At 38.7% G+C, this 21,818-nt stretch overlaps 1 protein-coding gene across 2 annotated transcripts in view; it reads left to right on the top strand.

Annotated features, from left to right (window-relative positions):
* MDN1 (midasin AAA ATPase 1) overlaps positions 1 to 21,818 on the top strand; it is a 148,157-nt gene that overhangs the window by 62,623 nt on the left and 63,716 nt on the right. For both annotated transcript variants that reach the window (XM_063096091.1, XM_063096090.1), the window contains 16 exons: positions 386 to 524; positions 850 to 980; positions 2,047 to 2,191; positions 4,281 to 4,410; positions 7,334 to 7,552; positions 8,230 to 8,427; positions 10,024 to 10,232; positions 11,096 to 11,218; positions 13,464 to 13,661; positions 14,964 to 15,071; positions 15,432 to 15,620; positions 18,887 to 18,976; positions 19,081 to 19,344; positions 19,495 to 19,756; positions 20,088 to 20,247; positions 21,037 to 21,153. In XM_063096091.1, coding sequence (XP_062952161.1) covers positions 386 to 524; positions 850 to 980; positions 2,047 to 2,191; positions 4,281 to 4,410; positions 7,334 to 7,552; positions 8,230 to 8,427; positions 10,024 to 10,232; positions 11,096 to 11,218; positions 13,464 to 13,661; positions 14,964 to 15,071; positions 15,432 to 15,620; positions 18,887 to 18,976; positions 19,081 to 19,344; positions 19,495 to 19,756; positions 20,088 to 20,247; positions 21,037 to 21,153 — 2,682 coding nt within the window. The remainder of the gene's footprint in view (positions 1 to 385; positions 525 to 849; positions 981 to 2,046; positions 2,192 to 4,280; positions 4,411 to 7,333; positions 7,553 to 8,229; positions 8,428 to 10,023; positions 10,233 to 11,095; positions 11,219 to 13,463; positions 13,662 to 14,963; positions 15,072 to 15,431; positions 15,621 to 18,886; positions 18,977 to 19,080; positions 19,345 to 19,494; positions 19,757 to 20,087; positions 20,248 to 21,036; positions 21,154 to 21,818) is intronic.

The raw sequence follows: 21,818 nt of genomic DNA, 5'->3' as shown, positions 1-21,818 counted from the left end.
ATATCTTGCATCATTATCATTAGGGGCTGTTTGTGTGTATTCTTTTAAACAGTGAGATTCACTCTATAGGTACGTGGAGAAGAAGTGTCTCTTGAAAGTCTATAAAGATTGGATTTCTTTTCCATCCCTTAGTGGTTGTTGGTAGAACTAGGAAAAGATAGAATTTGGGCAGTATATGTCCTTCTGGGTAAGGCACATAATGGGAGAGCACTGGTGTTTTGCAGAGGTGTGCCCTGGGCCTGGGGTGCTTCAGAGGTCCTGCATTAGCCAGCTCTATCTGCTGCTGCAGTGAGGCTTCCCTCTTTTGCGTATTGTGAGGGAGGGGTGTTTGTTTATGTGTGTGTGTTTGGAACACATGCCTTGTTAATCTGTTTATCTCTAACAGGTGTGGGAAAACTACTATTTGTCAGGTGTTTGCAGCCTTGGCTAATCAGAAATTATACTCCGTCAACTGCCACTTACACATGGAGACATCAGACTTCCTGGGTGGGCTGCGACCAGTGAGACAGAAGCCAAAGGATAAGGTTTGTTCAGTATCAAATGTTGATGTGTTCCTTCATTTAAAGAACTGCAGTTGGCTGTGTATGTAAGTGAATTGTGGGATTTTGTTCATGGTGCTATTTCTGGATCCAGGTTCTGCTTTGATTGTACATGCAGATCCTCAGAATTTCGCTGGTCTACAAGGGGACTTAATGAGCATCCTGTCCTGCAGGTTCTTTTCCCTGTTCTCAGACCCTTCGTTCCTTCAGAATGACTACTTTACTCCGCTAGATACCAACTAGCTACATGTATATTGCCTTGTAGAGCCACCTGCCCTTTAATTCCCTCCACTTCTTTTCCAAACTATAGGAAGAAATGAACACATCAAGACTCTTTGAATGGCATGACGGGCCTCTGGTTCTGGCCATGAAGGAGGATGGCTTTTTCCTCTTGGATGAGATCTCGCTGGCTGACGACTCTGTCTTGGAAAGACTCAACAGGTGCATGTGTGAGAAGTTTGCTGTGTTTGTTTTCTTTGTGATGTGATTTTTATAGATATTAAATCTTGTGCACAGTAGTGCTCCTCATAAGTACATAGTAAATGTTTGAAAATGCTGATGGGTTACCACTTCTTTTGGCTTTAGCACTCAGGGTCTCCTTTAAAAGACCTAATTTTTCCTTTTTGCTGTCAATAATTAGATAGATAGGGACTGTGTGACATTGGGTCTAGAACAAATATGCCTAAGATAAAATTATTTTTTAAGGCAAATTATATGTCTACTGTTTTAATTTTTTGAAAGAACTGGAGTCAGAATCTTAGATCTTTGGCTATAAGGCATCTTCAAACCTAAGACCAATATGAGTCTTGATATAGCAACACCCATTTTTCTCTTTTTATTGAGGTATAATTTACATATCACAAATGTACACACTTAAATGTACAATTCAATGAGTTTTAATAAATTTACTGAATTTGCAACCATCAGAATCCGGTTTTACAACATTGCCATCATTCAGTAGGATCCTTTGTATAGGATTCCTGGTTCCACTCTCTGCTTCAGGCAACCACTAATCTACTTTCTGTCTCGTTGTATTGTCTTTTCTTGATATTTCATATAAATAATCTGTTCTGTCATTTAGCATTAATGTTTTGAGGTTCATCCATATTGCTGCATATCATTTGTTTCTTTTTATTTCCAGTACTATTGGATATATCACATTTTGTATTTCTGTTCATCAGTTGATGGTGTTTTGGTTGTTTCCACTTTGGGGCAGTTATGGATAGTGTCTACATCAGTACTTGCATGCAAGATACTCATTTTTAAGACAAATGCCTTAACAGGGGATAAATGTAAAAAGAAGTTCTTTTTCTTTTGATCAGAAATTCTGTTCCATTACACAGAACTTGGGATAGTGAGTCATTTTGAAATTTGTGATGGGAAACTATTAACTAAAGTGAAAGCTTAGCAGAAGAGATAACTTTCTTTTTCTTTCAAAGAGTTTCAAAGACCACAAAATAGCAAGAATATGTAAGCCTTCTCCAATATTTTCCAATTTTTCTTTTAGTGTCCTTGAAGCAGAAAAGTCTTTGGTATTAGCTGAAAAAGGCAGTCCAGAGGACAAGGATAATGAAGTAGAGCTATTGACTGCTGGGAAAAAATTCCGTATCTTAGCCACCATGAACCCTGGGGGTGACTTTGGAAAAAAGGAGGTAAAACTCTTTCCCAAAGCATAATTTCTTTCTAGTATTCGAAATCAACTTATTCGCACCCGTAAACATCGTATGTAATAATGCATTTGGCATTTTATGTTGGATAAAAACTGGATGAAATGTAAAAATCCTAAATGATATTTTGAAATTATTAGGTTGGGAAATAATTCTAACAGATAAACATTTTCTCATTTGACATCTCACTTTGTGTACATTCCTGAAATGTCATTGTTTCAGTCACCTTTGCTAGCCCTTTATATATAGCCCTGTAAATGTATAAAAGAGCTCTTTGTGAAATCTATTTTCCTAGTTTTATAGATGAGAAAAGTTGGAACTGAAATTTAAACTCAAGCACTGCTTTTGGAGTCCACTTTCTTAAACACTAGCCTGTCTTTATGAGTGATTTTTTTTTTTTTAAAGATGACCGGTAAGGGGATCTTTACCATTGACTTGTTGTCAGCACCACGCTCTCCCAATTGAGCTAACTGGCCATTCTTATATAGGGATCTGAACCCATGGCCTTGGTGTTATCAGTGCCACACTCTCCCAAGTGAGCCACGGGCCAGCCCTTTTATGAGTGATTTTAAAGTGACAAAATCACTAGCAGAAACCTTTTCTGGTTTTGCAGGTAGAGCATTATCTGTTCTCTTAAGGGTTATGTGGGGTACTGTCAGGCAGTTTCTAAAGCAAAGGGCAGAGGGTGGTTTCTTCTGTTCAGAAGGTTGTGCTCAGATATAGACAGGAACCAACAAACACCCCTGAGGATTTTAGGCTCCTGAAGCCTTTCAGTGGATAAGTCAGCACCATGTGCTGGGTCCTAGTCTGTTAAAGTTAGTAAGAGGGTAGTGTGGTAACAGGTGAGGGATGATGAAAGAAACAAAGATGTTGATCTTGAATGAAGGCACTCAGGATTCTTGGTAATTGAAGTGTGAACATGATAGTTTGGGCCTAGTTTTCCTCAGTAGCATAAGAAGAAAGACGATCCCTGTGGTTCAAGAAATGCTCTGAAGAGTTGGAATAAAATACATCACAGTTTCAGACTCAAAATATAAAAACTGGCTATTTGGCAAGTGGAAATACCATAGAGAGATCTGATTTCAAGGTTGTATATGTTAACTTGCCTGTCAGGTTAGCTTAAGTTTTCCTTAAGACGTTGGTTGCTAACTTTTACCTAAGGGAAAGCTACTGTTTTGTTTTACATGCCTGTGACAAGCAGAATGAGGTAGGATCCTGAACACCAGAGGCACTGCTTATCCAGGATGGTGACAGGGAACACTCAGGAATTCACTAGGTCCTTACTAAGCTACTCCTGAGTTCGAACATTGTTCCTGGGCCTTTCATGGTAGGCCAATTAGACAATTGTCAAGTAAAAAGAAAGTGATGACAAACTAATAATTGCACACTTGGCATTGCAAACATTTGTGAACAGGAATAACTCACCTTGGGGAAGGGAAAGAGGAATCTAGACAGAGGGCAAAGGCCCTAAGACTGGAGCACCTAAACAATTCTTTGTTATGCAAGAGGTAAGATATATGCCACCTTTTAATTTCACTCCCTTTGAGCCACATAAAAGTAGTTTTCTCATTCTATTTCAAACAGCCCTTCTCTATGGGAGGATAGCTGTTTTCTAGAAAATGTTAATTATGTAAGTCAATGTAAAGTGAAAGGAAGAACATTTGCTTAAGGGAAAGAGCTCAGATTTGACTGGGGCTGGAATCTTACTTATACATCACTTACTCTATAAGGCCTTGAAGCTCTGTACCATATCTATAAAGAAAGTGATGATAATACTGACTTGGTGGGTGTGGTAGAGATTAATTAGATGACATATGTAAGAAGCCAGGACAAAAAAGTTCTTCAATTATTTATATATAGGTACAGTTTAGGTTAGAAAATAGGTCTGCAGATTAGGTTCACAAAATAGTTTAGTTTTACAAAATGGGTTTTCAATAAATTGTATCTAGTAGTAGAAGTAATAAAAGAAGTATCTAGTATTTGCTGGACTTACACATAACAGTCTTTCAAAGAATTTGTTTTCTAGCTTTTCTCATAGGTTTAAAATTCACTTTGGAGTCTGTGTTTCTTGTAGCTGTCTCCTGCATTAAGAAACCGGTTTACAGAAATATGGTGCCCTCAAAGCACAAGCCGTGAAGATTTAATTCAGATAATCAGTCATAATCTTCGTCCAGGATTGTCTCTGGGCAGAATAGATCATAAAGGTGAGAGTTTGGAGGTGGTGGCTGTGGTGATAATGGGTTGCTGAGTTGATAATTGGTTGGGGGGGGGGGCGTGATGTGTGTGTTATAGGACATTTGCCATATTTCCGTATGGTGCATAATATGAGAAAAGAGATTAGCTTTTTAGTCATCTGAGCAAAGACTTCCCTTTACGAAGGGCCCACGCTGAACACCCATATTCACAGGGATACATGGTGCTGTCTGAACAGCTGGATCTCCCGATCCCATGGTGAACTTGCTTCTTTCTCTCTCGTTCCTACCAGTGTGACAGTCACTCAATGGCACAAGATTTGATTAAGTCTGTGGTTCTTAAACTCATCTGGAGGACTTGTTGAAATACAGCTTGTTAGGCTCACACCCAGTGTTTCTGATTTGGTAGGTCTGGGGTGGAGTATGGGAATTTACCTAACAAGTTCTCAGGTGATGCCATGAATGTTGATCCAAGGACCACACTTAGAACTAATGACTTGCTAGGTTGTATGCTGTTTGCAATGACTCATTTATAGCGAGAATTCAAGTAAAAGGAGGAGGAAAATAAGGCAGAAATTCTTAAACAAGCTTTGTTTGTCTTCAGGCTCTGCGTTAGGGCTGGATCCCCTCAAGAGGTAACATCTGAATTCCTTTGTTAAATTATCTGGATTGTGACAAGAATGGCAGAGGATGCACTGCTGTTGCACTGCCATGGTTGCTCCATCACCAGTGTGCTTCCTGCTTAATTGGAATGAATGATTTTTCCATAGGGCAGTAGCAAGGGTGCCCTGGGAACTTACCTCTGAGCCCCATAGCTTGTCCTTAGGGAGCTTGTTTACTCCAGGCTTTCCAGGCTACATAGCAGCAGACTTCCCCAAGGAGGAACTATACACCCTGAGGGAGCATGGAGAGTAAGCAAGAAGTGGCTTAAAAATTTTCAGCAGTTTTATCATCTGGAAATGGATCAGTGGGTCGGTCACAGTCTAAAAACATTTTTTTTAAAAATTGTGAAATATAAAATAGGAAACTAGACACAGCGTTTCCCCCCATATTTTCTTTAAAGATGTCTAAGATTTAATGAATTTAATATTTCAACTAATTGTGTCATTCTAAATTAAATTCTGATCCTAATCACAGTACATAAGATATATTTACTGCATTATCTTTAATCAAAATATAAGTGCCACTTGTGGGTTCTACTTAATTTCTCTAGTATTTTTAGTTCACAAAATTCTGTAGTTGTGCTATCCTTATGTTCATAGTATGAACAAAACAGAAAAGATTGTATGAAATTGATGTGTGTTTTAAAAAAATATTGACCTATGAAAGGCATGTGGGCTGCTTTTTCTATTTTTGTACTTTTATAACCTCAAAGCATTCTGTTTTCATTAAGATGACATATTGTTTAAAATTATTTCCCTGAGTTGTATTCTTTTTTTTTTTGGTCTTTTTGTGACCGGTAAGGGGATCCGCACCACGCTGAGCGCACCGGCCATTCCTATATAGGATCCAAACCCGCTGCGGGAGGCACCACTGCGCTCCCCAGCGCTGCACTCTCCTGAGTGCGCCACGGGGCCGGCCCCCTGAGTTGTATTCTAAAAGTGGAAATAAGGAACTGCATAGATCCCTTGGTTATGGTCAGATTGCTCTCCAGAAGGATTCACAAGGCTGCCGGCAACTTGTTTGCCACAGTCCCTGCAACGGGGTCTTTTCATTTTTTAGTATATTGAAACCCATTATTTTGTCCTTAATTTAATGGATATTTACCAATGGGTATTTAAAATGTCATTTTCTTTCATCACTAGTGACATGGAACATTCCTTGTGGTTTTTTAAAAAAAACTGTGACTCATTTTACATATCGATGCTCACTGCGTTTTTGAGTGGTGCTCTTTATTACGTTTATCACACAGGCTTTGATATTTCGTTACCTTTTAATATTTATTTTAAAAAATACATATATGGATCCACCTACTTTACTTTTGATAGCCTTTGGTTTCTTTAATAATCGTGATTTAAGTCCCCTCTATTAATGGATACATTTTTTCCATTTTCATTAAGTCCTTGATTTACCTCAATTTTATTACATTCAGCAGTGTGGATCTAAGTACTAGTATTTAATATCTAGTTATTGAAATGGTGTTTAATTTCTTTCCTCATTGTTACTGGGATTTCCCCCATGCTTTTTCATTTCAAGATATTTAGATATGTATTTGGTCTATAATCAATATTCTTCTTCTAACCAATTATTTTTCTTCTCACCAATTCACAATATACCTTTGAAGGCTGTTGCTGTATAGTTTATATTATAGCAGTGCTGATTCCTCCCCCTCATTTTTAATTTCTTTATTTTTTAAACATTCATTGGTATTTATACTTTTTAGATAAATGTTTACCATCAACATCAGAAGTTTTATACTTTACTAAATTTACTTGACATTACTTTGAATCTATATCTATGACTTAAGGAGTATTTTGTTTCCAGACAAATATTTTATGATAAGAAATTATAATATTTAGGAGTTATTCAACTTGAATCATGAAACAATTTGTGAACCCTCTAATTTGCAGAATTCGGACTGATGGATGTATAGATTAAAAAAAACCCCCAAAAACCTGAACTAAATGTCACTGAAAAAATGGCATTCCCAATAACAGTGAATATAATACGTATTTAAAACATAAATACACTCCACTAAATACACATAAAATTATAAAATATAATTTTTTTGCAATGGTGGAATGCTATTTGCAAATCCCTTGGGAATATGTTGAAAGCTATGGACTCCTTTCCTTCGAAAAGTACATTCACAAAACTTTGCATATAATTTAAAGAGCATAGACCTTCTTCTGGGCCATCTGTGGGCCCCAGGTTATGAACTCGCCTTCTGGGATCTCCTATAAACATTGTATGCTTTTGCTTCCTTGTTTGTTAGGGGCTGATGTAGCTGAGGTGATGCTGGATTTCATTGATTGGCTGACCCACCAGGAGTTTGGCCGAAGATGTGTGGTCAGTATCAGAGATATCCTGTCCTGGGTTAACTTCATGAACACAATGGGGGAGGAAGCTGCTTTGAAAAGACCAGACACCATCTCCACCATAACATCTTTTGTCCACGCTGCATGCCTGGTGTACATAGATGGAATAGGTTCAGGTATGTTGTTTGTTAGCTGGTGGGGAAGGGAGATAGGGGAAGCAGGAGTAGGAAAAGGAGCAAGCCCAGGCCTCTGACCCAGGTTTTTGTGGAATCACTTAGTCTAACCTTTCCAAAACTCAGGATGGTTTTCCTTTTCTTTGTACTCTTTGAAAGGTGGTTAACATAAAACATAGGCTAAAACTTCTCAAAGCTTATGGACTAGATACTTAATAAATGTGAAGTGGTGATTATGAGCAGAAAGAAGACTGTTGAAAATATCCTTGCTCCTGAAGCAGTAGATAATTCTTACTATGACTGGTCATTTTTAGTTAATGGAATGAATCCTTTAGTTTGTTTTAAGTTTACTACTATTTCTTAAAATTCTGTAATTACTGGTTTTTCAGCCATGAAGATTGGTCAGTAGTGCCACATTAGTTACTCTATCTCCAGGCTGATTTATCATTGAGTAACTGAAGGTAGTACCTTACTGAAGAAGCTGCTGCTTAATTGATAATCTGTAAACTCGGGTAATGGGGTGGTGTCAGACTTCTTCCTTGGGACTCCTTTCACTACAAATCATACTTAGGCTGAATTCTCCTAGGTTCTCATGCCCAGGAACCCCTGCTAGAGCTTTTGATAAATGGTTGTAAAGCTTGGTGGGTGCTGTTGTGATGGCATGATTCTTTGTCTTTTAGGGGTAGCTTCCTCTGGGTTTGGTACGGCCCTCTTGGCTCGAAAAGAATGTCTTAAATTCCTAATTAAGAAACTTGCCAAGATAAACCGACTTACAGAATGTCAGAAAAATGAGCTGAAGATTTATGACAGACTGAAGGCCAAAGAATTCACTGGGATAGATAACCTTTGGGGAATTCATCCATTTTTTATACCAAGGGGTAAGAATGATTTTAGATAAAATATTCTCTTTCTGTAGGTCATAGATACCTTTATTGTGACTTTTCGAGTTTTAGTGTATTGTACTCATGATTATTTTTGAACTAGTTATCTGAGTTAGAATCTGATTTGGTGTAACCATAATTGTGTGGCTGGTTCAAAATCTATAACTGGCATGTAAAAATAGGGGAAAAGATAGACTTCAATTTATGAATAGATTTTCTTGTTAAAAATTCACCTGTCTGATTATCACTTGGTGCCTGGAACAAGAGCTTTTCTGTAGTAAAGCTCTAAACCTTAATAAAGTTGTCAGTAACTCTTAAGTTTCCTACGAAGGCCTGTTTAGCCCATAATGTATCCTATAGAACCTTATCAAGCATTTATAAAAACAGGTTTTTTGAATCCTTAAGGGATGGTATTATTATGTCATTCATCTTTCTGTCCCTGGCATCTGGCATGTATGTAACGTAGCAGTTGTAAGCACTCAGAAAATGTCTGTTGATTGAGTGAATAGATGAATGAATGATTACATGGGAAATGCAGTAGTCTTATCAGACAGTGGGCTTGAGTTCTAATCCTTGCTGTCATTCTAACTGGCTTGATTCTCCCCCATATTTAAATGAGGTAGTTCAGTATCTTCCAAGACACTCTTAATTTTTCAGATTGTTGCTTTCATAGCAGGGTCATGTACTTAGTGTCCCTTCCTTTCTCTCTACATTAATAATTGCTGAGTGCCTGAAATATACAGAGGCTCAGTGGCAGTTACCTAGAGTTCATTGGTGAACAGAACCAGCCCAGGTTCCTGACCAAATGGAACATTGCTCTTTTCCTCTCCTCAGATCTCTTTCTTCAGTAGTACTGTCTTCATCCCTGTTGGGTCTGCATGATCAAACCATTAGATTGCTTCCCTAAGCCATTGTTACAGTATTCAGTGCTCCTGTGTAGGAGCTATATGCCAGTAGCCTGGGCCTGGGGTGGTCCTTTCATCTGCTTGCAAGGATGAGGAAATAGATGTTTTCCTAGTCCCACTACCTCCAAACTAGTATACCAGTAGCTTTTTCCAAGAGACATAGTGGCACAAATGTTAAGTCCTGTAAAAGTTATTATTAGTCCTGCACTTCAGTTACCTTACGGGTTAAGGACATACCTTGAATTGTCTTGGTGGCCTAAAAACGTTGAATGAAATTGTTTATATGGAACTGAGTGGACTATATGCCTAGCTTACACTTGGCTTTTAGGAAAATACCTCCTTATAAAGGTACAAGTACATGTAGTAATTCAGGGTGTAGGTTGTGAAAAGAGAGATGTGTGTTTGCAATTAGAACTATGTATGTATGTATGTACATGTTTGTTTGTAGGAGATGGAAAGATCTGTGTAGTAGGCACAATTGGAGAAAGTATGCTCCTGACTACTTTTGTAAAGCATTTTATGGATGTGGAGTGATGAAATGTTGAAGTAGAGGCCAAACATTTTCACTGCAGATAGTACTTTCTTGACTGATAGCCTGTTTTGTAGATTCTTTAAGATCTTGAGTTGATGTTTATATATGATTTCGTGATGTACAACTTATATGTGGTTTTGCTTTTCTCCACTTCAGGACCTGTCCTACACCGGAATAATATTGCTGACTATGCACTCAGTGCAGGCACCACAGCTATGAATGCCCAGAGGCTCTTGAGGGCCACGAAACTGAACAAACCCATTCTCCTAGAGGGATCCCCTGGTGTTGGCAAGACGAGTTTGGTGGGAGCATTAGCAAAGGCTTCAGGAAATACCCTTGTTCGAATCAACTTGTCAGAGCAGACGGTAAGTTTAGTCATCCTATAGCTGATTGGGATAGGTAGAGATAATAAATGGTTAGGTTATTCTGAGTACCCTAAATATTTCATTTGGTGATAAAACCACCAGATATGACCTTCCAAACTGATTCTGCTTCTGAATTCATCAATAATTAACACCTCTAATACTGTTCTCTCTGTATGCTTTATTCTGATTTAGTATTTCATCTGTATTTTACTGTATTAACACTATAGCGTATTTATAATATTACAGTATTTTAGTATTTACTGTAATATAACCCAACTTATTTTTTTCCTTCCTTAAAAAACTTAGTAGAAATAAAGTGACTTTTAAACAGTCTTATGAAAATGTGGGACAGAGATGGCAAATTAAATGAGAATCTTTTAGAATGGGGCCCTGCATTGTTATTGCTGGGTTTTTTTTAGTTTTTGCTTTGTTTTTTCTTTTCTTTTCTTTTTTTTTTTTTTTTTTTAAACTCACCAATTAACTTCCAAGTATAACCAAGGTTGGGAGCTATTTCTTTAGAAGGCCAGCTCAAATTGGTTGATACATGAACCATTGTGCTGAAAAGGTTCTTGGGACATGCTTAGGCTCCTGGTAAAGAGTGCTGGGATTGGGGCTGGCTGGTGAGCTCATTTGGCTAGAACATGATGTTGTGGGTTTAAATCCCTGTACTGGCCAGCCATCAAAAAAAAAAAACAAAAACAAAAAAAACCCAGAGTGCTGGGATTGGTTAGTTCTATCATGGTGTAAAAAGGAAGAGTAGTTGCAGAAGGCACCAGTATTTATCATTTCAGATTTAGGGTCTCAGGATCTTGTTAATTCTTTTTGTAATGTTGACTCTTCCTCGTTTCTTACCCCTCTCAAAGGACATCACAGACCTATTTGGAGCAGATCTGCCTGTTGAAGGTGGCAAGGGAGGAGAGTTTGCCTGGCGTGATGGTCCCTTGCTGGCAGCTCTGAAGGCAGGCCATTGGGTTGTGTTGGATGAGGTGAGGGGCCTGTTTATTATGCCCACTATGGGACCACATGTGTGAAGAGCAGGCATACTTTCCAAAGCTCTAGGGCATTTCTCAGTGATTGATCATTCTGATGGTTGGTAAAGACAGATTCTCTAGTGACAAGATCCTCCATGATTTCTTTTAAGAGTAAGATAGGTCACTTGGCAGAACACACATACAGAAGTTTCTCTATACATAACCTACAAACTCTCTTTCAGAGAAAAACTGCATCTTGCCTAGTTTATTTCCAGTCTCTGGCAGGCTTGCTGTGCTTACATTTATTTTAGAGGTGTTTTACAAATAGTGTCAATCACATCTATGTTTTATTAGTGCCTCAGAGAGACTGGGGAAAGACATACGAAATGACATACAAAAATGATGAGAAAGTGATCAGTGCTATATGTGCGGATTGGATAAATTATTGATCAGAAGGAAGAGCACATCATGAGACATGATAAACACTGAGTCTTCATGACTGACAGATAGCTAAAGTTGGATCAGTTTGGAATGTGCAGTGTTAATTCAGGAAAAGGCTAGAAGAATTTGTGGATCTGAAATGATTAGAGTGATGAATATGCCACAGATAAAACTTTGAGCACAGGCCCCAGCAGTTTCCTTAGATTCAGACTCCTCTGGTTCTGAATATCAGACAGAGTACTGTGGGATTCCTATCTGCTGAGTTGCTTCCTGCTACTCTTGAGGCATTGTCAAGGAGAGGGAGTTTTTGTTTGTTTATTTTCAGATTTTTTTGGAAAAAGATGTCTGAAAGAATATTCATTAGCCAAGAAAAGAGAAAGCCTAGTTTTACTGTTGAATGCTACTGACCATACTCATATTTGGTGGAAATGCATCCAGGGATGACTGAAAGACATTCTGAGCTTGCAAGCACACTTGAGCAGTTTTCTGTTTGGGAATATACAGAGTTTGTGCTTTGTAGTGCTTATGTAAATATGACATTTGAAATTCTAATATTAGTTAGTCTGACTTTTACCTATTTGCATTTTCCCAATCAACTTTTTCTGTTATCTGAAAACCACCCATGCTTCACATCCCTGAACTCTGAACTCAGTATCTGAAGATCTCCGTTCAGCTCTTCATTTCTGGTATAAGAACCCCCTATAATTGTTCTTTTTGTTTACAAAACTGTGAGTGGAAGTTGGCTGTATTGATCCACTTTATGTTGTTTATATCATGACTTTGAATCTCATTTGGAGATATGTTCAATACTTCAGCTGGGAAAGTATATAAAGAGCTATCAAACCTTTTTTATTCCCTACAATTAGTGTGAAAATTTAAAAAACCCAGAGTGTGAAAATGAAATATCTGTGTACTGGCCAGTTTTTTTGTTGTTATTTACAGAATAGATCAATATAGGTGCTTATAATGGATACAATTTAACATTAGAGAAGATTTTAACTTTTTACAATTCAATGTGAACATTTATTTAGTTTACTTAAAAATAGTTGATATACATTTGGGTCTCTGTGTCCATGGGTTTCGCATTCATGGATTCAACCAGTTGTGGATAGAAAATATTTAGGTGGAAAAAATTGTGTCTGTACTGAACACGTATAGGCGTTTTTTCCTTGTCATTATTCCCTAATCAATAGAGTATAACTATTTATATAACATTTACATTGTATTAGGTATTATGAGGGGTCTTCAAAAAAGTCATGGAAAGATTCGTATTATCTTTTTTTTTTTTTTTTTTAAAGAGGACCTATGGTAAGGGGATCTTAACCCTTGGCTTGGTGTTGTCAGCACCACGCTCTCCCAAGTGAGCCACGGGCTGGCCCTCATGTTATCTTTTAATTTCATTTTTCCAAGAAATTTTTGAAGTACTCTTGTGTAAGCTAGAAATGATTTAAAGTATAAGGGAGGACGTGCTTAGGTTATATGCAAATACTATGCCATTTTATATCAGGGACTTGAGCATCCTCAGATTTTGGTACTTGCAGGAGGTCCTGGAACCATCTCCTAGGGATACCAAGGGAAAACTGTATATATAACACATCTAAACTCTCTTTATGATATATGTGAAACAAAGAATAATAAAATGAATGCAGATCAACTGATCACTCAGCTTAAAACATAGTGTTACCGATATCATTTGAGCTTCCTCCTATTGAAGATAACAGTATCTTACTTTGCTGCATATTATTCCCTCGTTTTTTGTTATAGTTATACAACATATATAGTGAAACAAACAAATATATGTCCTTTCTTCTCCAAATAGCTTAACCTGGCTTCTCAGTCTGTATTGGAAGGACTCAATGCTTGTTTTGACCACCGAGGAGAAATCTATGTTCCTGAGTTAGGAATGAGCTTTCAAGTGCAGCATGAAAAGACGAAGATTTTTGGGTGTCAAAATCCTTTTAGACAAGGAGGCGGGAGGAAGGGCTTGCCTAGGTCTTTCCTTAACAGATTCACTCAGGTAAGATTTGCTATTGCCATAGAGACCAAAGGTAGAATGTCAGGGGGTGATAAAACTGCTGTCAAGGACCTCTTAGATGCTTGTTCTAAGAATGAGATAGGATTAGTTTAATGATCCTCTTTGTCTTCACATGATGAATATTAATACAACTGATTCCCATCATTATTCCTCTCCTGGTCTGAGTCACTTTGTCTTATGCCCCAGAGGATCTGGTGTGTTATCAGTTGGAGGAGAGTGAGGTTACCACCCTCTTCAGGATTCTGTTAACTGCAGGCAGGGATGATGGCCAATCTTGACCTTATCAAGTGTCTGTGTCCCTATTCAACCATTTAAGAAAAATTTATAATGAAAGTAATGCATTTTAATTAAAGAAAAGAAAGGACAGAAAACTACCGTGAAGAATAAGAATTAAGTATTCCCCAATCATTATTAACATTTTGTTATCTTTTCTTATTCTTTTATTCCTGTTTGCAGAGTGGGGTGTGTGTGTGTATGCTTGTTTTAACATCTTTTTTTAGAGTTTGGCTAATCTAGAGGTTTGGAAATGCCACTAGATGTTAGCTTTCCTTAATATCTCTGTCCCTTAATGATTAAGAATTTGCTGAGTAACTTTTTTTTTTTTTTGTCTTTTTTTTTGTGACCCGTAAGGGGATCATAACCCTTGGCTTGGTGTCATCTGCACAGCGCTCAGCCAGTGAGCGTACTGGCCATCCCTATATAGGATCCAAACCCGCGGCGGGAGCGCTGGTGCACTCACAGCACCACACTCTCCCGAGTGCGCCACGGGGTCGGCCCTGCTGAGTAACTTTTAAGAACATTTTATTATGAAAATTTTCAAACCTATTGAAAAGTTGAATGCATTTTGCAATGAACACTCATATACTCACTCTCCAGAATTTTGAAAGCATTTTACATTATACATATGAAACTTTTAAAGACAAATCTGAAGGTACTTCAAAAAGTTCATGGAAAGATTCATATTATCTTTTAATTCTGTTTTTCCATGAACTTTTTGAAGTATAGTTTTTAGAAAATTGCATGTATCTTTCCTTTAATTCATTACAATGGAGCTAAAAAAATACCAAAAAAGCCTCTGTTCTCTATATTTTGAAGATTTTATGATTCTTTACCCTAAAAAATACAATAAAGAAATTTCTGTAACTGAAAATTATATATATACAACTCAGTTATTTTTACTTAATGTTAAATAAAGATATCACATATAACAAGGCGTGTTAGTCATTTCTAGAGTTTGATAAAAAGAGTGATGGCATTTCTTCATGTTATTTTTGAATTTTGCAGGTTTTTGTGGATCCCCTTACAGTAATGGACATGGAGTTTATTGCCAGTACTTTGTTCCCAGCCATTGACAAAAATATTGTTAAGAAAATGGTTACTTTCAATAACCAAGTAAGTACTTATTTATATTAATTGTTCTGTTTTCCTGGCTGTATTTGAACTAGCATTTTCTCAACATGGGACTCTACCAAATTACCAGTCTCTTTAACTACAATAAATCTCTTAGAATTGTATACAAGTTTCTGGTGGAAGGCAAGTTGCTCACTTGAGGGTTATAGTAATTCATTTTTTATTGTGAATACCATTGTTAATGTTTTCAGGGTATTCCTGGCATTTGGCAGTCTGGGTTGAGAAGAGGAGGCATCTGAATCAAGCCTATTAATTTTTGTTTCAATTACGTATACATTTGTAGTACATTATGCAGTGCCTGGCAGCAGGGCATGTTTCCCAATAAGGGTAATTTCTTCCTAGATTGATCATGAAGTGACTGTTGAAAAGAAATGGGGACAAAAAGGAGGACCCTGGGAATTCAACCTCCGAGACCTTTTCCGCTGGTGTCAGTTGATGCTGGTTGACCAGTCCCCTGGATGTTATGATCCTGGTCAGCATGTGTTTTTGGTCTATGGTGAAAGAATGAGAACTAGGGCAGACAAAGAAAAGGTGAGTTTTACAGTTGCTCTTTGTATTTCTTTCCATCTGAAAGTTGATTTCTTCCTAAGGGAGAGAAAGAACATTCTCACAGGAGTAATACCAAGCCTAGTAAAGCTGCTTAGAAATCTAGAAGTTAAGAGAACCGATTAAAGATTCATGTATCTTAGGGTCGGTCCATAGAGTAGTTTGCTTTGGAGGACACAATTTGCCTATCTGCCTAAATCCGATGATCACAACCTTTCTTAAAATAGTATTGCCCACCAGTAATGAAAAACTAGGTCTGTGTCACTTTTCAGGCACAAAGGTGAGAAGCAGGAGGAGACGGGTGGTACCCCATAGAAGAGGCAGGTCTTCTATTTTGTTTTTATATAAATGTCATATTACAAAGTGTTTTATCTAGAAAGTATAAATAGCTACAAAGAGAAGATATTCTGTATCTAAGTGACAACTAAAATATCTGCTTGTAAATAGAAAATAACACTAGAATTCCCAGCTTGAGGAATTAATGTGTACATTTTGGTTTGTAGTATTTAAAGTCCTATCTCACTAAATGCTCACAATAGCTGCAGGTGGTGTGTGCTGTCATGATCTCTTACAGGTGGTGATCCAAGGCTCAGAGTTGTGGGATCTCACAAGTAGCAAAGCCAGCCCTTCAGTCCAGGCCTTCTCCACTTTGTCTGCTGTTCCTTTCTACTACACCTCACTGTTTAAAAACAAGTTAATATACAGATCCATGCAGTAGAAGCAGTAACTACATTCTTTCTTCTGCTGCCCAGATCCCTTATGTGGTATTCAGAATCTAGCCAGATGCTAACAAATCATTTATTACATGCAAGTGTCTTTTAGTCATTGGGTCGGGAGAAAATGTTCAGCTAATATTTTTTTTAGCAGCTTTATTGAAACATAATTCACATACCATCAACTAGTATTTTAATTTCTTCATCCACTTATTAGTTTTAGTATATTAATTGTGACGAAGATACTGGCCCGTTGTTGATTGGTATTAATCAGATGGTAGGTGACTGTGGTGTATGGAAGGATTCCATTACTCTTCCAATTAGGAATTATTGTTATTAACCAAATAGTTATTTTCTGAGAGAAAAAGTTCAGGAAAATAATAATAGAAGGAAAAAGGCTGTAAAGGTAGTAGGGTCCATGTAAATTGAATCTGGTTTTATAAAACCAAATCAACCAGCTAGACTTTGAAAATATTTGTAATTTTAACCCTCCCGGTAAAATAGAATTGCTCACAGCTCCACAGTCTGTGACTCTGAGGTGCCCCCTCTGGCAGCTCGGTCTTTGTGGGCCAGGATGTAGCTATGACTGACACTGGGGGAGAAGAGATGCTCTGGAGGTTTGGACCTGCAGTACAGAATACAGCAGCAATTTTGGAATCACAGCAAGTGTTGCTCAGTGGTCATTCACATTCCAGGGTGTGAGGCACTGTTTAATGGTGACTCTAGCTTCTGGAACTGTGGGACTCAGCAATATTCTAGTCTCTGAGAGCAGGTGCAGTGGAAGCAATTACCCAGAATGGCACGGCGCAGCTGTCTTTTGGGCCCTGGGGGACTGGGAGAAGCACAACACTGACTTCATTGCCTGGGGAAAGGGGTGCCTCAGCAGCTCAGTCTCTAGGTGGCTCGTCCAGCTCCAGGGAAGCAGAGTACTAGAGTTGTTCATCCTGAAGGACAGGGTGTCTCAGCTCAGCCACTGTTCCATTTCCCTGGAATGCAGGGTGTTGTGTCAGCTCAGCCCCGGGATAAGTGGCTGCTCTTGCTCTGCCAAGCAGGTTCTTGCCCAGAGCACTAATTCCCAAGGGTGCAATGTGCTGCTTCAGTATAGGCCTGAGCAGATGGGGCACAGGTGCTGATTGGAGGGGTAGTTGGAAATTCCCCTGGAAGGAGTGTGCATCTTTAGCTATGGGCGAAGGGTGGAGGGCACAGACACTTGGGAGGGGTAGGTTGAGGAGATCCACTGCAGCTCAGCCGCTATAGGGTGTAATAGCTGTTTGCAGCTGCCAGTGGGCAGGGGTAGCTCAATGATGGCTTAGCCTCTGGGATGAAAGGTTGGTACTCACCCCTGGGGACACACCCCAGAAGTAATTGTTCGATTTCCAAGATAGCATAGCAGCCATTGGTCACAAAGGGCAGGGCAAAATTCCTCTTGGGGGAGAACAACTGTGTAGACTCCTGGCAGCTCTCTCAGCTGGGCTCAGTGCCTTTGAGAACTGCAGGGGTTTCCAGTGGTGAGGACAGTAGGTGTCCAAGTGTTAACGGGGAGTGCTGGAGTCCTCTTGCTTACCTTTATCCTGCAGGGAGAAGTCTCTCCTGGTACCCAGTTGGTTCTGGCTGAGGGAAGAGTGGTGGAAGCTGGGTGGCTATTTCTGTGTTCACCAGGATTTCTTTTGCTCCTTTGATGTACTCTGGTGCTTTCCTTTAGTTGTTTTCATTCAAATGTAGTTGTTCATTCATTGTTTTGTCCTTGTGGGAGAGATGAGGTTTAGGGTCTTCTAGTCGCCATCTTGCTGACATCCCTGAGACTCTTAGTGTTTTTTACACACCCCTGTCCCCTCTTCCTTATTCCTCTTAGATTTCTCAAAGAAATTAAAAAAAGAAATAGAGTTAGTGGAATGTTTTCTAAACTACTAAAAAGGGGATAACTGTAAATGATTGGATAGAGGACTAACTTTGGTTGTCATGTCTATGTAAATATGTGGAGGGTAACACTGATGTTTTTGGAGGCAGACTGCCTTAGATTTAAAATCAATTACCTACCATGGGCAAATTCTATAACTTGTCAATCCCATTATCCATATCTATAAAATAGAAATGACACCTATTTTGCAGTGCTATAAGTATCAAAAATAATCTATTAAAGTACCTAATACAGTGTTTGGTGCATAGTAGGTGGTCAATACATGGTCATTATTCTTCATAATCTTCGTATTACTCTGCTATTCTCTTCTTTCCTCTTTTTGTCTCTACGTTTGCCATAGTGTCCGTGGCATCATGTTAATTTAGGCTGCATTCTCACTGGAATCTCAGTTTGGGACTGTGTGACTACTTTGTTCTTGAGCTCAAGTCTACTTTCATTCCAAAGAATTAAATGAATGCAGTCTATTCTTTTTATAAGAGAAAATTCAAAAGGACAAGGAGATTGTGCCTAGTGTTTGTTCTCATTGCTGTGTATGTTTTCTAGAAGTACTCATTTTAGATGTTTAAGAACATTACCAGTAGAATGATTTGTGTTTTGATTACATCATCTTCTTCCTTTAGGTCATCGCTGTATTCAAGGATGTGTTTGGTTCAACTTCCAACCCATACATGGGAACCAGACTATTTCATATCACTCCCTATGATGTTCAGGTGAGGAGAGTAGGATAATTCTCTATTCTTTTACAATTTTCTGTGGTTTCTTCTGCTCCTTCTACCAGGCACACTTGTGGAATCTCACTGGCATGTCTTTTCAGCTGGGCTACTCAGTCCTTTCCCGTGGCAGCTATGTTCCTCACCCGTCCCGCCGACCCCTGTTGCTCCTTCACCAGTCATTCCAGTCTCTGGAGTCGATCATGAAGTGTGTGCAGATGAGCTGGATGGTCATCCTTGTGGGGCCTGCCTCAGTGGGCAAGACCAGCCTTGTCCAGCTTCTGGCACACCTTACTGGCCACACATTAAAGATCATGGCTATGAACAGTGCAATGGATACTACTGAGCTTCTGGGAGGATTTGAGCAGGTAACTGGTCTGCCTTCACTTTTTCCTGCAAAACATAGTAAATCCCATGGCCTGATTAAGGGTCTTCTGTATTGGTGGTGACTACAGGTAAAAGTATTCTCTAACTCTGGCAAATGGCTATGATGAGTTTATGTGCTCTGTAAATTGCAGGTTGATCTTATACGACCTTGGAGGCAGTTGCTAGAGAAGGTGGAGGGTACTGTAAGGGCACTGCTAAGGGACAGCCTTATTATCAGTGCTGATGATGCAGAAGTAGTACTGCGAGCCTGGAGTCATTTCCTTCTGACATATAATCCCAAGTGTCTTGGAGAAGGTGGTAAAGGTATCACGATGGAGATAGTCAATAAGCTGGAAGCAGTATTATTGATTATGCAGCGACTCAACAATAAAATCAACTCATTCTCCAAGGCAGGTATGTATATTTGGATTTGTGTATCAGACACTTACCATTGCCTGATGTCGTGTCTATCTGTAGGTAAATTATTTGTAAATGTAATGCCATATTTTAAACATCAATGATTATTAATAATTAAAACTTAGAAATATTTGTCTTAGTGAAATGAAACTGAGATAAAGTGTGCTTTATTTTGTGTGCAATCAGCTATAATCAAATCTTAAAAAAATTAGGCTAGAAGTTTCAAGCTTTCTTTTCATAAACTCTTAGTTTCTTTTTGTTATTGTTGTTGACTGCTTTGATTTGAAATTAAGTGCTATGGATGATGATTCTTGCCTTGACATTTCAGAGTTTGTCAAACTCGTGGAAGAGTTCCGAAGCTTTGGGGTGAAGCTTATGCAGTTGGCCAGTGGCCGCAGCCATGGCACATTTGAATGGATTGACAGCATGTTGGTTAGGGCCCTGACGTCTGGAGACTGGCTTCTGATGGACAATGTTAACTTCTGCAAGTAAGAACGTGACGCCCAATCACAAGTAGTCCTGATAAAAATTTGATATGTGCTTTGTCAAAGTAGAAACCCAGGTGAAAGCTCTAGTGTTTTTAGTCCACTGTTTTTCTTAACTAGATACACATCTTGAGCCGTATTCTGTAGACAGTGGTAATTTGTCATTAGACAGATGTAGGATTTCACTTCTGTATAATAATTTTGAGTTAGGCCTTTTTATTCAACATCAGAAATCTTTCTTTGGTTTGGGTCCTTAAGTGCAGATTTTTGAAAGGTGGTGTGTGACACAGGACAGATGTGCATTATTGACAACAATTCAACTCTGTATCACTTTTGATCCTACAGTAAAGGAAAGGGCTAGTGTGAAACTACTGTATATATACAGTTAGTGTAACAGAAGCTGCTACAGGTTAGATGATGGCTTTCTCTTCCTGGAGCTTTTTTTTTGAATATTTCAAATTGAAGTCCTGCTACCTTAAATGAATTTGATAATGTTGGGAATGGGAGAGGGGAAAAGTGAAAGGGTTATAACACAGAGAACTTACTATGATTTTCCTTAATTTTATTTATTTTTTTCCAACAAATATTTTGTGTATCTATTGTGTATAAAGCTTTAGGCCCTGTGCCTTGGGAAGTGAGAAGGGATGGGGGAATCTGCTCTTGAAAGAGATCACAATTCTATATGGGGGAGTGATCCATACCCAAAGGAAGACATGGGTCAGAAGCAGTTGGAGGCTTGTGCAAGGAAAGTAGAGTCGATGCCTGTCCACCAACTGAATTCTGTCTGTGTAGCCCCTCAGTGCTGGATCGTTTGAATGCTTTGCTTGAACCTGGAGGTGTCCTCACTGTTAGTGAGAGAGGAATGATAGATGGATCCATTCCCACGATAACACCAAATCCCAATTTCAGGTATGAATGTTTCTTTAAAGTTTCTGCCTAAGAATCTGACAGCCTCAGTAGGAGAGATGGACTTTTAGTAGGGCCTCCTTACATATTATGTTCATACATCAAGTCATGAGGACGTTCACTATTCATTAATTCAACTAACAATTATTTATTGAGGCTCTACTATTTGCTAGGCACTGGGGACACAGCAATAAACAAGAGAAGCAAAGTTCCTGCCTTGGATTGGTGGTGAAGGGTGGAAGCAGGGAGACCAGTCACAATCTTTTTGCACTAAAATCTCAGGCAAGAGATAATGATGGCTTAAACTACAGTGCTCAGATGGGTGGGACTTATTGATGGACCTGTATGTTGGGATAAAGAAGAAGCAAGGGTGATACCTAAGTTTTTGGTTAGAGTATTGGATAAATGTGGGTGCCATTCATTGAGAAAGGGAAGACTGGCAAAGGAGCAGGTTTGATATGGGGAGAGTAAGCAGGGAGTCAGCTGTTCAGTTTCGGACAAAAGTGTGAGATGTCGGATAGCTAGATGGAGATGGAGATGGACATTTAATGTATGAAGCTAGTTGTTTCAGGAGAATACATGGCTCCCTTTTCTGTTCTCTGGAGGTGAGTTAGAATGATAAATTAGCACTGCCTGACTTGGAGGATATCTGAAAGTAAGATTTTTAA

The sequence above is a fragment of the Cynocephalus volans genome, chromosome 5 (genome assembly GCF_027409185.1).
Source record: "Cynocephalus volans isolate mCynVol1 chromosome 5, mCynVol1.pri, whole genome shotgun sequence".
Lineage (NCBI taxonomy): Eukaryota > Metazoa > Chordata > Mammalia > Dermoptera > Cynocephalidae > Cynocephalus > Cynocephalus volans.
The sequence above is the reverse complement of the archived record's forward strand: the minus strand, read 5'-3'. Positions and strand labels throughout refer to the sequence as shown.